Raw genomic sequence first — 17635 nt, 5'->3', positions numbered from 1 at the left:
GACATAAAGCGGCCATGACAGTTGAATGTTGTCAAGGTGTGAAATGTGTGAGATTTGACAATGACTGAGACCTCAAACAGCGGTAAATATCCACATAATACCCCAAAAGTACAATATACTTTGGCACTTTTATCCAACGCGTGCAGATTTTGCGCAAATTGGTTGACATGCCATCGGAAAAACAACGCTCGACACAAAATGTGTGGGCGATCAATCATTAGTCAATCGAGAGGCAATGGAACGTTTAATGCTGTGATTTTGTATGTTTTTGATAGCCAGTTGCATCGTTCTTGGTGTTGCTTGCTAGGAATGTTGTACATTTGTTGTTTGTTTACGAAATTTAATGTTGTTTTCAGCTTCGAACCCCGAGGAAGGGGGTGGGGTGTGTGCGGGATGCTTGAATCAGCTTTTGGAGGAAGATTACGTATCGGCGCTCGGGCAGGAGTGGCATATGGAATGTTTTCGGTGAGCATACATTTTTGTCGCATTAAATACTAAACTCACCGACGTCTAACAGTCGATTTTTAATTTGCTGAAAATTCAAAAACAGCCAAACTCTCTTATAACGACCTCGGGAACAACTTCATAACGTCATATTTACAAAGCCTTGCCAAACGCCCCGGTTTGACCAAGATAGTCCCGGTTTTTAGACAAATCCCTGGGTGTTCTTAATTAAAAAACAGCCAAACTCTCTTATAACGACCTCGGAAACAACTGTTCATAACGTCATATTTACATAGCCTTGCCAGACGTCCCGGTTTGACCAGGATAGTCCCGGTTTTTAGACAAATCCCGGTGTCCCAGCCAGTTTACTTCTTAATTCAAAAACAGCCAAACTCTCTTATAACGACCTCGGAAACAACTGTTCATAACGTCATATTTACATAGCCTTGCCAGACGTCCCGGTTTGACCAGGATAGCCCCGGTTTTTCCCAGTGTCCCACACCGGGATAATCCCGGTGTGGCACACTAGGATTTGTCTAAGAAAACGGGATTTGTATGTGTGGGAAGCCAGTTTACTTCACGTCCCGGTATTTGATTATAGAAATAATAATAATTAACTGTGAAGGACTATTTGAAATAATTACTTTGTCAGTAGTCCGCCTCCGTAGTGTAATGGTCAGCTCGCTCGACTAACGTTCTGGAGGTCCCAGGTTCGAGTCCCAGGGGGGAGTCAAATAAATATAAGTGATTTTTTTCACTCAAATACTTATTCAATATTACTCTGAACTGGTTTAGAGTTTACTCAATTTAAAATTTATACAGTAAAAAAAACGAGCAATAAAAATAGTATGTATTTGAAATTTCTTGAATGTTCTAAAATAAAACAACTTTGTTTTAACCACTTTTTATTGGTACACTTTATCCAACCGGTTTGGACAATAACCTTGTCATCTTCTGGGTTTATGTACTAAATTATAAAACATTGAAATACTCATAGTTAATTACCCTTCCCTTACCAAAAACCTCCACCATATGAAAATATGATTTAAAAAAACTCCTATGTTGTTTTTATTGTGCATTGTATAGCGAATACGTCAACTCCGAATGACAACTTGTGAGCTAAATTGAAATTGAAATATTTGTGTAAATAATAAAAATATTTCTTTTATTAAAAAAAAAATAAAATAAGTGTTAAAAAATTTTTTTTAAAAATTAAGTAATTTTTTTTACTTTTGATTGAATTTTCCAGGTGTTCAGCATGCGATGCCGCTCTCTCCTCGTGGTATTTTGAAAAAGACGGTCTCCTGTTCTGCCAGGCGGACTACTGGGCCAGATATGGAGAAGCGTGCCAGCACTGCACGCAGGTATGTCCACTGATGGGTCTCTGCTTATGTTTCTCACTCGTAAGACATGTCGCTCACTCCTTTCAACAACGTCATATATCAAAAATCGACAATTTTCAGTTGTGCATGTTTTCGGAATGCCCAGAAAATTTACCTCCCAGAAAAAGCGGCATATTTTTTATTTAATATTTACCCGCTACAGGGCATAAAGTGTTGTTTTTGCATTTCGAAGAAAAAGTATTGTTTAAAATATTTTATTAAATATACTAAATATTTTTCAAATGGAGAAAAAACATTCAGGTTTTACCTAAAAAGATCTGTTGCACAGTTCTAAAGTTCAATAAGTGGCTTGATATTTATTTTTAATACATTGTATTATAGTTTTAAACTTTAAAAACGTTCTCCTGAAAAATCAAGTTTTTTCATTTATGACATTCTTGAAAGGAGTGAGCGATATGGCTTTTGCAAAATGGAACCATTTCACTAAAATCGAAATTGTAAATTGTATTTTTGTAAAATGTTTTGTATATTTCTTTGTATATTGTCCGCCTCTATAGTGTAGTGGTTAGCGCTCTAGGCCACCATGCTGGAGGTCCGGGGCTCGATTCCCAAGAGGGTCAAAATAAATATTAGTGATTTTTCAGTCAAACATTTATTTAATATGACCCTGGACTGGTACTTGAAGTGGAAGGCTGATCACCTTTTCTTCATGTATTTAAAGATTGAGATAACACTGCTTCTAAACGATGCAGTGCCCTATGCACCATTGGGTGCGGATAAGGGTTAGAAGGAAGGTTTTGTATATTAACACACCAAGGGCGTTTGTGCACTACACAAAATTTTACCGTCCAGTACTTTACATAGCGTTTTAAAACGATGATTGGCTTAGATTGGCTTGTGCTTCTGTCCATCTTTCTTCGGATTGGTGCCCTTGAGCGGTGCATTCGATCACGCTAAACTGTCGTAGTCGCTTTTATTTTTCAAAACCGGACTGCCGGACGGTGAAATTCCGCGTAGTGCACAAGCCCCCTAAGGACAGGAAAGGTATTTCTACCCATCCGGTCGATTGATGCTTAAGGACGGGAAGGGTATTTTTACCTTCTGCGCCGGCCTCATTTCAAAGTCAGAAAAGAAGAAATTATTTAATGTTTTTAAATGAATATTGTGTACTAATCTTTTTGATAAGGTCTAAACTATATGTGCACAATTATCAAATCCCATCGCCAGCGGTCCACAGACGTAAAAAACACCCTTAGTGTGTTAAAAGTATTGTTAACTTTGTGGTGTGGCAATATAACATTCTTTTATAAAATTATTTTTTTAAGTGGTATTACACAAAGTGAACGATGAAGGATAAAGAAAAGGTGAAACAGTTGTCACAAATTTATTTTTATGTCTTTTTTTAACAATAAAATTCAATTTAGTAGACAAAAAATCAGTGTTTGATCTTCACATTTAATATATTATTATTATTTTATTTTATAATTTGTTTTTTTAATTATTAGATTAAATACATTACATACAATAGATACAATAACGTTTTAACAATTTCAATAATAATTTACAGTATAAAGGTTTTACAATAAAATAATTACACCTGGACTTTAATTAACTCACTTTCTACCTTGTCCCTTCCAATGAGAAGCAACCATCGACGGACACTGTCCTTAAAGGCATGATCAGTACTGGAATTCTTAATGGTTACGGGCAGCAAATTAAATATGTTTGGCGCATGGACTGAAAAGGTTTTTTGCGCAAAACTTGTTTTAACGGATGGACCAACATAGTTAATATTTAATGCTGCCCGGGTAAGAATATTTTGTTAAGTTCTTACCTTATCCATTTTATTCCAGAAGTGAATCAATGCTTCTTTGATGAACAAAATTAACATGGAATTCTACAAATTTAATGTAAAATCTATAAATAATTATTGAATCCAAAATTAGAATCTAGAATTAGATTGTTGTATAGATGGTGGTTACCTGCGCACTGGAGAATCCGGTAAATTTGATTTACTAAGATGAAGGATCTTATTCCAGATCATTACTGGTCCCGTCATGGCAGCAGGAGACCATCGCTTCCATCCGGAATGCTTCTGCTGTGAGCTGTGCAATGCATTCATCGGGGATGGTGAAGCGTACGCCCTCATTGAAAGATCCAAATTATATTGGTAAGTCTGCCACAATATTGCTAACATTGTTGAGTTAGATTATAATTGCATAATGAAGCAGCTAAAATTAATAAATCTCAGTGAGTACTGATTAATTCATTACTGGGTAATTACTGATTTGGTCCTGTTATATAAGATTCTTAACAATTTTTTGGACAGTCTCAGGGCTGTTTAGGAAATCAGTCTCCTAAATCAAATAAAGCTTAGCGTGCGTCGAAGAGGTACTAGGCAAAAATCTATATTTGCAGTATTTTTACATGATGGAAACTATGCCATGTTCTCTCTGATTCTGCGGCTTCACATGTTAGCCAATGCTTTTGAAAGTATAGATTTATTTAATATATTGTTATCCACCTTGAAGTCTGTACTTTCTCAGCATTTCTTCTCCATGTTATAATGGATAAATTTAAATGTTGTGTTTTACTCTCTCGCGCTGCTCGTCGATAGTGTGTGAAGGAGACGTGTATTTACCAGTGCTTACTATTTGTTATTTTATTATTATTTTATGTTCAAGACTTTTTGTTTCTTTATAAGTGTATTTTTATATTATATACTGTATATATGCATTATGTTAAAGGCATTAGCCGTTCAATAAATAATTACTAAATTCCAGAATATACATTTTTTCTTAACACATTGTTTTCGGGCGGTTTTTTCATAAACCCCGACCCTAATTATACTCGAACAGCCTGCCGCCCGACCCTCAGTATACTTTGATTCACCTTCTTCCTGTTCCATAAATCCCCCATTTATGTAGTACTATTTTACACCCAGATCTACATTCATCTCTTTTGAAAATCTTGACTTGTTTTTGTCAACATTCATCTTCTGTTCGTGTCATGTCAGATCCCCTTGATGTCGACTATCACTTGAGAGTAATTGTCCTTGTCTTGGACAGCTCTAAACAGCGCCTCGACGGTCCTGATCCCTGTCCAATCTCGTATATTCCGGAACCAGGAAATCTGTCTTGCCCACACCTTGTCAATGCTATACATATTTTGCTTCTTATGATTTTTTTCCCCTTTTTTTGCACCCTGCTTATAAATGCAAGGTCATGCTACGTGTAAGGGATTCTTGCATTATAAGTATAGTGCTTTCCAGTATGCATTATGTGGGAGAAAAAAAATAGGGTAGAGTAGCGTTAAGCCACTCCACTCCACTACACTTTAGCTTCGTAAATATTGGTAATAGTGATTATTTTATGATTACGTGCAATAGCTCGTGCATATCTCCTCTCAGCACATGTCCCAGATAGGACACCTTCCGGACCTTGATATCAGTCAGCAACTGTCTCCCTGATCTTGCTCTTTGGAGCAAATTTTCATTGCTGACCATATCGGTCCATGGAATGGATAGCATTCTACAGTGTAGCCACATTTCAAATGCCTCATTTCATAATTATCAGCAAATCCTTACTAACTAATTAACCATCACGCTGCTTTCTCTCAGGGGTAGGCAGAGAGAATCGAACGCCACACCACTCTGTCTTTGCAAACATTCTTCGCCTCTTCTACATTCATGCATCTCCTCATACATACTCGACGATTATTATGACTCCTGACGAGACCGCTTTCAAGTATTTGACATACCTGACTGTGCCAAGTTTTCCTCGGTCTTCCTCGGTTTTTTTTTTCAACTACATTCGCTTCATAAATTTGTTTAACCGTTCTTTCCTCACTCACATGTTCCACATGTCCAAACCATCTCAGCACACCTTTCTTAATTTTATCGATAATGCTTATCTCAGCTTTATCAGCAAATCCTTGCACACAATATACATCTTTGACACCATTATTTTCATGTTCACAGTGGGGGTTGCTATGAACGGGTGATGCGACCGCTGGGTAGGGGTGCGGGCAGGAGGCACGCCATCCAGCTGGTGGAACTGCCTCCGCGTACCCCCCTGGGGGCTCCCCCGCTCCTCAGGCTGGCCCCCGACCCACACAGAGGCCTAACCATCAAGCAGTGAGTACCAAACATTGCGATTTTTCCCGCCCCGGTTATTTTGTTGACGCTTTCCTAGCTACCTAACCAGTAACATTACATGAAAGCTCTTTGGCGCGATTCATCATAACACTTGATATAATAGTCTTTCATATGTCGCTCACTCCTTTCAACAACATTCATAAATAAAAAAACTAGATTTTTCAGGAAATCGTTTTTAACGTTATAAAATATAATGAAATGTATTAAAAATAAATATCAAGCCACTTATTGAACTTTTTACTGTGCAATAGATCTTTTTAGGTAAAACCTGACTGTTTTTTCTCCATTTGAAAAATATTGAGTATATTTAAAAAAATAATTAAACAATACCTTTTCTTCAAAATGCAAAAACAACACTTTCTGCCCTGTAGCGGGTAAATATTAAGTTAATAATATGCCGCTTTTCCTGGGATATAGTAAATTTTCTGGGTATTCTGAAAACATTGTGCATGTTTTCAAAATGCCTGAATACTAATAATTGACGATTTTTTATATATGACGTTGTTGAAAGGGGTGAACAATATAATCTAAGAAAGAAAAAACACGGAATAAATAAAATATTTTTAATAGAAATAAATTTTATCACCAACAAACATAACTAACAAGTGAAGTCCCTCTCCAAGCACAAGAGCTCAGTCTCTTTATTGGTAAGAACGGCATTTTTAATTTTAAGATTGTAAGTAGAAATGTTTAGAAAATGAATTAAAATTATAAAAAAAACTTTTGTAACCATATTAAATAATTATAAAAAAATATGATTATGTTAGGTTGTGGACATGTGGTAGTGTCGCGGACTTATTCTGAAGTCGGCGGTTCAATCCCACATATGCCACAACTTGATGTAAAACAGTAGGCATATGTGATTGAAAAACGCTCAATAGATCATACTTGTGTGCTAGCTATACTCGGACACGCGTTACTGAGGCTTAGTCTGATTAAATGGAAAATAATGAAAATTGAAAGGATTCATTTCTAATATATTTTCATAAATCCTTAAAAATATATAAAATCTATAAAACAATAATGCAATTTAAAACGCCAAGTGCTAGCTGCTATCCAGAAGCACGCTGTCCGCCACGAGCAACATTTGGTTTTGCTGTTATATTCAACAGATAGCGTTGCCATTGCGCTCAAACTGTTTTTTTTTAAACACAAGCTTTTAATATATCTGTCACAGGTATTTAAAAAGTCGCGCGTATTCAGTTTTTATTTCTTCTTCTTTATGAGCCCTCTGACCTCCACTACTGGGTATAGGCCTCTTCCCTTTCTTTCCATTCCTATTTCAAATGGAAAAAAATGGATTAAAATACAAAGTCAAAATTTCAAAGCATTCTGAATGAATTTAGATGCGAGGTTTTGAGCTGATAATCGTTCACATTTGTATTTATATAGATGGGTAAAAACACTGAATTGTCAATCATCATCTCATCTGTAGGGTGAATAATCCAGTGTCCAATATAATTAATAAAAAAAAAAAAAACCTTATCCGCACCCAATGGTGCATAGGGCACTGCGTCATATAAACGCAGTGTTATCTTGATCGTATACACATGAAGGAAAGGCGATCAGCCCTCCGCTTCAGGTATCAGTCCAGGGTAGTATTAAATAAATATTACAGTGAAAAACTCACTTATATTTATTTTACCCCCCTTGGGAATCGAACCCGGGACCTCCATAACGGTAGCCGAGCGTGCTGACCATTACACTACGGAGGTGGACAATATTACTAATAATATACTGGTGGACATAATTAATAATATTAATATATTTTTTTAATTAAACACTTGAATACTTTCATGAGTTTTATACATATTGTAGTCACACAGGAGAAAGTGACCAACAAACAAAAGGTAAAATGTTCAGGAGGGCCATTCAAGTCACTTTTGCTTGGCAACAAAATAAACATCAATGCAGTTAGTCATTTTTACTAAGTCAATAGATTATACTTCTAAGTTTAAAATCCTTTGGGATGTTTTTCAGGGCGATATTAAAGCTAGTAAGACATCAAATAGTCAATGATCACGTTTTTGTAAACAAATGCACTTGGTCATTTTCTCCTGTATGACTACGATATATATATATATATATATATATATATATATATATATATATATATATATATATATATATATATATATATATATATATATATATATATATATATATATATATATATATATATATATATATATATATTCGACGAGTTTTGAAAACTTACAGATGTTTTCATCATCTGGCAAAAATTAAAACTAACGAACAAAAAATACAATTAGGGGTATATATAGGTTAATAAATATAGGGGAAGGGGGAGGAGGTTAAGGAATAAGATATTTTGTAAAAGGAAATATTGATAATAATGGTGACATATTTTGAAACAGTATATTATTAATTAACGTTTTATCTGAATTTAAATTTTTATATATTTCTAAATTTTATAAATTATTCATGACTTGACCTTTATTTGTAACAGAGTGTAATAATTTAAGTGTATGAGAGTCAAATGAGTGGTTAGTTTCAAGTGTTTAATTTTAAAAAAAGATTATCAACATGTCATTCCACAAAGTTAATGCCGAATCAATAAATAATATAATATTAATATTGCTATGTAAAATTTAAATTCAAAATATCCATACAGTGAAACCTCTATCTATCGTTTTTAAAGGGACCTATTAAAATAAACTATGAATGCGGGAAAACAATGAATGCGGGATTAAGAGGTCAATACGCAAATAGATACGACCGAGTAAAGATACCGTCCTCCCAATCTGCATAACCATTCGTAGGCTAAAATTCTAAGAAGAATACATGTTTCAGATGCAAATATATTTATTAACCGGATCCACGCGGCTCGCATAACCGTATGTGTTTTTACAAGACATGCCCCATACGCGGCTGACATAAGCGTTTGTGTTTTCACTTTGCTCCAAGTTTCGAACCTCAGTTCAACTTGGAGGGATTTTTTCATGGTGTGGAACTTTGGATAAAATAATACGTCAATCCTCGGCCTTATGACATCTGTTGAAATATCTGACTAATAATTTGTAACATCACAAGGATAAATAAAACAACAGATCCCTGATTTTTCTTGCGGTCGGTAATTAGTCCGCGCCATAATCATGCCCTATATCTGTCTCACTCTCGACGCTACGCATCGCCAGTGGGTAAGAGTGACACACGATGCGTGCTTTGATTTATTTATGTTACGATCTAATTTGTTTATATTACGATATATTTCAAGAATAATGTGACACACGTGTATTAAAGAGTACCAAAAAGGCACAATGAATCCCATTGAACGTTTTTGTTTAGGAAAATAAATCGTTTCTTAACTAAATACATGATAAAAGTAATAATTTAAAAAACGGCGAAATACAGCCGCGCACGAGCGTCTCTTAGGAACAAAGTTAACGCGTTTAAAAGGTTAATAGAATTTAAGAAAATACTTTTGTTTTTTAACTGTTTTATTTTCGAAAGTCAATAGTATATTTTCGGCTTTGCAAATAGTATTTTTTTCAGCATCGGTTATTGAATGTGCGTTGTAGAAAGTTTTCTTTCAAAGAGTGCGCACGCTTTTGGAAATGCAGGTACAGGCAGCGACTTCTTTTCATCAATATCGACCTCTCCTGCTATCGGTTACACAAGCTTTCGATAGTTTCTATCCCATACGTTGCCGTTGAATGTAAGAAAATTGGAAATAATGTAAAAAAAACAGACAAAATGTATCAAATATGCAGCTTAACTCGAACGATAAATGCGGTAAATGGTGATAGAAAAACGATCGATGCGGTTTAGTTTAGTATGAAATTAAGTCGGGATAGAGGAAATAAATGACACATCCGGGAAAACGATTATTCGAGGAACGATAGATAGAGGTTTCACTGTTTTTCCATTTTAGGTATGAATTAGGATTTAAGCATATCATTGGTCCCATTAACTTTAACAAAATAAAATGTGAACACGACTAACTTGGCCTTTGCAGGTTGTTGTATGCGATGCAGGGGAAGCTAGCGGCGCTGGCGAGATCGCTTCTGCGGGCCACGCTCTCTTTGTGTATACAGATCACCCAATATAGGTACAGCCGGTAATACGCGGTGAATGCTATTAGGCACGCCCTCACTGCACGATGGTCCCTTCCTCTCCCGTCACCTGTCTGGATTCCTGCTTGCCCGTTACAATATGGTTGTTCGCATGTTTATGTGACGTACACTCGACTCGTTTGCTTTGTGAAATACCACTTAAAAACACCACGACCACTGATATTTTCGAATATTTCTAAATTTGCCAATCACCTTATATCTGAAGTCCGCCTCCGTAGTGTAATGGTCAGGTCGCTTGGCTACCGTTCTGGAGGTCCCGGGTTCGATTCCCAGGGAGGATCAAATAAATATAAGTGATTTTTCACTCTAATATTTATTCAATATTACAGTGATTTTTTCAACTAATACTTATTCAATTTTTTACCTGAAGCGGAGGACTGGTCACTTTGTGTGTTAACGATCAAGATAACGCTGCATTTATATGATGAAGTGCCCTATGCACCGTTGGGGTACGTACAAGGGTTTGAAGAAGAAGAAGTTATATCTTAAGATCATAATTTTGATAAATCTTGCATGTAAAATTTATATGTAAATGAAACTGGTCTTCGTTTAGATAAGTTATTCATTTATCTTCTTTCTCTCTCTTTTCTTTGAATAACAATAATAATTTTTGTTACTTATAAATAGACTATAGCAATTTCACTTAAGTGTATAGTTTACCTGATGATGGAATGATTATTCCGAAACCGGTGCCATGAATTAGTTTTTTTAAGTGGTATTATTACACAAAGTGAACGATGAATGATATGGAGTTACACGGGGTCATAAAAAAATAATGCCAGTATTTAAAATAACTGTTATAAAAAAACTATTAAAGGTAATTCAATAGTTTTTTTTCTCAAAATGTGCGGATTTTTTTTCAAGTGTGCACCGTTTGTCACTCTGCAGATGTCTAGTAGTCTGTAGTTGTATTCTTGCCATGTACGTGCAATCATTTCAGGAGTAACTGTCAAGATAGCGGCAGAAATTCCAAGGTGATCCAAATCCCGGATCTTTTCTGCGTACACAATGTTTTTAATGTACCCACAGAAAAATAAATCCAAAGAGGAAAGGTCAAGACTTTTTGGAGGCCAGCAATGGGGGCTCCTTTACCAATCCAGCCGACGGGAAAGCGTGCGTTCAATGTACCGTGTACTTTGCATGCGCATATCAAGGTCACGCCACCTCCAAAACAAAACTTACCAGCTAGCGTTCAGTGACAGAAGCACCCGTTTAACATAAAGGGTTTCGATGCTATATATTTTTTTAAATTTTGGCATTATTTTTCGATGAACCTGTATTACCATACCACAAAGTTAACAACGCTTTTAAATTACAAAATATATACTGAACTGAACATGGTAGTATACACCATGTAAAATGGGGAGTTCAGTGTGTATTTTATGCTGTATATATTGTTACGCATTGTGAATTAACTGGAAATTAATGTTTTATTTTTAATCTATATAAGATCACCTTTCCTTCATGTGTAAAAACGATCAAGATAACACTGCGTTTATATGACGCGGTGCCCTATGCACCATTGGGGTGCGAATAAGGGTTTCATTATTATTTATTATTATATTAAAAGTAAGCAAGAAGACTTAAAGGTGTAGAAGTATCCCGCTTCGGAAAACTCCTTCGGACACATGGAACAGATCAATATCAAATGTGATAATTTTCAATGTGGCGGTAGCTCTTCCTACAGACATAACCATCGGCAGGTTGGTCCAGTATATAGTTAATTCACAATGCATTAAGATATAGAATAAAACATTAATTTAACATTAAATTAATGTTTTATTTTTTTCACCGTATTATTTTGAAATTGTATCAAAAGTAGTTCAGTGTATTCTGTATTAGTATTTGGACACATTTTTCTGTTTTTTTTATAACAATTTTGGCTTTTGTGGATCCATGGTAACTGTCGCAAATACTAGTAGACTGAGATTTTTTTAGTATCTAAATTGCAATAGATGTACACGGATATGGAAGTCTGGGCATTTACCGAGCTTAAGACTCGCCAATGGCTGGTTTGAGTGTCGTAATCATTTTATACATGTCGCTCACTCCTTTCAAGAACGTCATAAATCAAAAATCGTCAAATTTCAGTGGTGTATGTTTTCAGAATGCCCAGAAAATGTACTATATCCCAGCAAAAGTGGCATATTTTTAACTTAATATTTACCCGCTACAGGGCAGAAAGTGATGTTTTTGCATTTTGAAGAAAATGTATTGTTTAATTAATTTTTTAAATAAACTAAATATTTTTCAAATGGAGAAAAAACCTTCAGGTTTTACTTCAAAAGATCTGTTGCGCAGTAAAAAGTTTAATAAGTGGCTTGATATTTATTTTTAATACATTGCATTATATCTTTTAACTTTCAAAACGTTCTCCTGAAAAATCAAGTTTTTTGATTTATGACGTTCTTGAAAGGAGTGTAACATTCATCATTCTCTCCGTGATTGACAACCACACTACTCAAATTTTGTTATATTCATACTTCAGTTGAAAAGATCTTACGTGTGCTATTTCTTAGGCAATATCCATAGTTGAAATGAATGTAAATATATGTAGCATTTTTCCTGATTTTTCTTTTTCATACTAAAAGACATTAAAATATCATTTTTAATTTTTATTAAACTTATTTTCTGATCAGTTATTTTGAGTGTATGCCACATAAAGTCTAGACCAGTATTTCTCAAAGTGGGCGATAGTAATAATATAGTGGGCCCCCTTGTAGGTGTTCTAGATTCAAGAATCTAGAAGACTTTTACAGGGCATAAGAAGTCCAAAGAGACAGATGGAAGTGCTAAGAAGTAAGATATATATTTTTATTCCTTCCTGCTTTCTATGATGGGATATTCTGTCGATTTTATTTTCCACTTTGATGAGAATTTTTTAAAGTGGGGTGCCGGACTAAAAAAGTTTGGGAACCTATGTGCTCCTGACATTGTAAATCAATGATAGTGCTTAGTTATAGTACTGATGATTAGTACTTAGCGCAAGTGCTTATAACTGTCTCCAATGTGCGGTAGCACTTTAGTTGACTTCCTATCGCTCACTCCTTTCAACAACGTCATATATCAAAAGACTTGATTTTTCAGGAGATCGTTTTTAAAGTTTTGAGAATATAATGAAATGTATTAAAAAATAAATATCAGCCATTTAATATGCAACAGATCTTTTTAGGTAAAACCTGGGTTTTACCTAAAACAAGGTTTTCTAAGGTCTCCATTTGAAAAATATTTATTATATTTAAAAAATAATAATTTAACAATACCTTTTCTTCAAAATCCAAAAACAACACTTTCTGCCCTGCAGCGGGTAAGTATTAAGTTTAAAAAATGCCTCTTTTGCTAGGATATTTGCATTTTCTGGGCATTCCGAAAACATGCACAACTGAAAATTGACGAGTTTTGAATTATGATGTTCTTGAAAAGAGTTAGCGACATGTATTTGTATAAGTTGATAAAGCAATAGCAAGGTAAGGTTTGATTTTTGTTTATACAGTAAAAGCTCATTGATTCAAACAGCTGAAATTCAAATTATGCCATGATTTCAGAAATACTTTGAAATATTTCATACAAAATATTCCACTATTCAAAATTTTAATGAAAAAAAATCACTAAATTTTTTAAACTAAATTACGAAAATAGCAAAAAATATTTATTTTTTATTATTTACCAGCTGTATCTGGGCACGTGTTGCTGTGGCTCAATCTGGTTAAATGGAAGAGAAAGAAGAACATATAAAATCGCGCATATTTGAACTAAAACGTAATAATAAAATTTCAAAGCAATCTTTTATGAGATTTAAGATTTTGAACAAAGTAACATTTGCATTTTTATTTATTTATGTGAGTGTATTTTAAGAGAGTTGTATTTTTTTCAAATTTACTATTTTTAAATTAAAAATATCTTTAAAAATTTTGCCCCTCCCCTTTATCTCTATTTTGAATTGACAAACTTTTACTGTTTTATGTATTTGGTAGTGTTTGTGTTGTAGTCCTTGTGTGAACTTGTATTGCATTTTACGAGTTGTAATTTATCTTTGTGTTCTATTTAGTCTAGTTGGCACTGCACCTCCTTTATAATTGTTTCTAGTATTTAAGTGTCCTGCATAAGTAAGTTTGTACAAATGTATTGCTGTATATTAATATTTATGTAAAACACTAATAATAATAATAAAACCCTTATCCGCACCCCAATGGTGCATAGGGCACTGCGTCATATAAACGCAGTGTTATCTTGATCGTTTACACATGAAGGAAAGGTGATCAGCCCTCCGCTTCAAGTACCAGTCCAGGGTAATATTGAATAAATATTACAGTGAAAAAATCACTTATATTTATTCTTACCCCCCCTGGGAATCGAACCCGGGTCCTCCAGAACGGTAGCCGAGCGTGCTGACCATTACACTACGGAGGCGGATGTAAAACACTACTAAGAGTTATTATTCTAATAATAATAAAACCCTTATCCGCACCCCAATGGTGCATAGGGCACTGTGTCATATAAACGCAGTGTTATCTTGATCGTTTACACATGAAGGAAAGGTGATCAGCCCTCCGCTTCAGGTACCAGTCCAGGGTACTATTGAATAAATATGACAGTGAACAAATCACTTATATTTATTTTACCCCCCTTGGGAATCGAACCCGGACCTCCAGAACGGTAGCCGTTCTGGAGGTTATTATTCTACTAAATGTTTATTACTATGTATATAAAAAAAATTATCACATTATAATGTTGCTATTAAAAACTAAAGTAAAGCCCTCTTTGAAATCTAAAAATCAGTAATTGATTTGCAAAATATGAAAATTATGGAGTGCTGAGGGTTACAATTTATTTAATTTTATCCTGGACTGGTATCTGAAGCGGAAGACTGATTAGTTTGCCTTCATATGATTAACGATCAACGTAACATTGCATCAATCTGATGCAGTGCCCTCTGAAAGCTCTCGCCACATTCCCAGGTCCGGTATAGAAACTTTTGGTTTTCATTCGGACCCATACAAAAACAAAAAATATATTAAATTTATATTAATATTTTATCAAATATGAAAAAAAAATTACGGTCAAAGATAAAAAAGATTAGTAATGCTTTCAAAGTCCCAATCACTGATGCAGTGCCTTATGCACCATTGGTTGCGGATGATGTTAAGAAGAAGCCATTTTTGTTTTTCTTCATAGTGTAATGGTTAAAATATTTGCCTGCCTGCCATTATGCCTCGGGTTCGATTCCTGATTGGATTAACTTACTAGTCTGATGTTGCTGCTGATTGGGACTTGAATCGCAAGGCTGATGATCCTGCCTTCGCTGCATAAATGATTGTGCCCTATGCACCGTTGGTGCTATTTGAAGCTAACACACTATGGATGGGAAAGGTATTTCTACCCGTTAATGCTTAAGGACGGGAAGGGTATTTTTACCTTCTTTGCCAGCCTCATTTCAAAGTCAGACAAGAAGGAATTACATATTTAATGTTTTATATGAATATTATGTACCAATCTCATTGTTAAGATCTTAACTATATCGCTCACTCTCAAGAGCGTCATAAATAAAAAATCTTCAATTTTCAGTTGTGCATGTTTTCGGAATGCCCAGAAAATGTACATCCCAGCAAAAGCGGCATATTTTTAAGTTATAATAATATTTACCCGCTACAGGGCAGAAAGTGTTGTTTTTGCATTTCGAAGAAAAGGTATCGTTTAATTATTTTTTAAAATATACTAAATATTTTTCAAATGGGGAAAAAACCTTCACGTTTTACCTAAAAAGATCTGATGCACACTAAAAAGTTCAAGTGGCTTGATATTTATTTTCAATACATTGTATAATATTTTTTAACTTTAAAAACATTCTCCTGAAAAATCAAGTTTTTTGATTTATGTCGTTCTTGAAAGGAGTGAGCGATATGTACATGATTATCAAATCCTGTCGCCAGCAGTCAGCAGGTGTAAAGAGCACCCATCCTAAATGTGTTAATTGTGTGTTGGTGTGATTGCAGCGTGGACGTGTCGTGCGGTTTGATGGCTCTACACATCGGGGATAGAATCCTGGAAATCAATGGGACTCCCGTGAAGGATCAGCCCATTCCGCAGATTGAGCATTTGATTTGCTATTCCGATTCAGTTTTGCAGGTATGTAATAATAATATATAATTTGGATAATTTATGTAGCACCATTTTCCTAAAATACTTCCTCAAAGGTCCTGCCTTTAAAGATGTATATAATGATATGATATGTCATCAATCGTTCAATGGAGTATCAAGTAGGAGCCTGCTCTGGGCCCTTGTAAGGTGCCATGTCTTATAGCTGTATAAGAGAATAGGAGCGATGCAGGCATTATATAGGTGGCATTTGGTTTTCACCGAGTACAGATCTGATTTTTGCTGTTATCAGTCCATGGAATGCATTGCATTCTTCAATGTAGCCACATTTCGAATGCCTCTAGTCGGTTCTTAGTGCCGACTTTGATGGTCCACGATTCAACTCCGTATAGAAGTACTGACCAGACATAACACGTAATCATTCTTTGCCAAAGCTTCAGATTGAGGCTGTCGTAAACAAACTTCACCGTAACCAATGTTTTTTATTTATTTTCTATTTATTTAATGTAGTTACTTTTTTCAAATAAAATTTGATGCAATTTCTATACATTTATACATATGGCAAACTTATAATTTTCGTTTCGTTGTGCCTCTCCAAAAAAGAGATTGAGCCCTTGTGCTTGGAGAGGGACTTATACTCAAGGTTTATTGTTTTATTTGATTAATGGAATAATAGTCTTTTTCTTTTCTTTTACATATTTTTTTAAATATACATGTAATGGGCTGTATTTTTTCATTTCAGTTAACTATTGAACATGACCCGGACAATCTGGCCATCAAGCCGCCACAGCAGAGTCTGCGCACCGCCGGCAAGATGCAGAGCGTCTCCGACAGCACCAACAAGTCCCCTGCCAAGGATCCGGAAGCCGCAAGCCTCCAGCCCGGAGTCCTGGCCTCCGAGAAGGCTGACTCCTCCGCCACAGGTGGTGCAGAGACTCCCAGAGCCGGCGAGGCGATTGAAGATGCTTTGGGGGAAAGCCAGAGTGCCAAGAGCGATGCGGATCTGGAGCACCTTTGCCGTGATGCGCTGGGCAAAGACAATGTAGTGGTTGTCAAAAACGGAGTCAATTTACCTCAGCTTTCTGGCGGTACGTTCGTATATTGTGTATATTTAGATTTGTCTGTACTTCAAACCAGTCACTTACTTATTACCTAGTACAGGCGGACTTCAACTTTCGTACATAGTTGGTTCCTGAAAATGTGTGAAAAAAAAAAATAATAATAAAAACCCGAAAATCGTACTTTAAAATTTGTTTTCATCAAAAATTACCAACTTAATATGTATTGAATAAATAATAAACTAGTCATGAGGTAGTTGTATTTCAGATTTTTTTTCGTTTTTCTTCATAGAGAGTTCTGTAACATTAAGTACTATTATGGATTGCCCTACGTACTGGAGATATGCGTTCTTTATTGGGATCACATTCTTCCATAATACTTAAAAAAGCTTCATTCATACATTTTACTGTGAAGGTTTTGATGATTTCTTCATGTTCTTC

The 17635-nt window shown here is 35.2% G+C and overlaps 1 protein-coding gene across 2 annotated transcripts in view; it reads left to right on the top strand.

The window, feature by feature from the left end:
- The window catches only part of LIMK1 (LIM domain kinase 1), a 29686-nt gene continuing 12051 nt past the window's right edge, over positions 1-17635 (top strand). The window contains exons 1-8 of one of the 2 annotated variants that reach the window (XM_088256505.1): positions 1-82; positions 357-465; positions 1694-1808; positions 3827-3957; positions 5767-5922; positions 9923-10015; positions 16034-16166; positions 16879-17224. In XM_088256505.1, the coding sequence (XP_088112631.1) occupies positions 61-82; positions 357-465; positions 1694-1808; positions 3827-3957; positions 5767-5922; positions 9923-10015; positions 16034-16166; positions 16879-17224 (1105 nt within the window). In that variant the 5' untranslated portion in view covers positions 1-60. The remainder of the gene's footprint in view (positions 83-356; positions 466-1693; positions 1809-3826; positions 3958-5766; positions 5923-9922; positions 10016-16033; positions 16167-16878; positions 17225-17635) is intronic. The other variant, XM_088256506.1, reaches the window with a different exon arrangement.

Source organism: Brachycentrus maculatus, unplaced genomic scaffold (genome assembly GCF_059751285.1).
Source record: "Brachycentrus maculatus isolate JH-2025_06_01 unplaced genomic scaffold, ASM5975128v1 h1tg000061l, whole genome shotgun sequence".
NCBI classification, from domain to species: Eukaryota; Metazoa; Arthropoda; class Insecta; order Trichoptera; family Brachycentridae; genus Brachycentrus; species Brachycentrus maculatus.
This window is presented reverse-complemented; position numbering and strand designations above follow the sequence as displayed.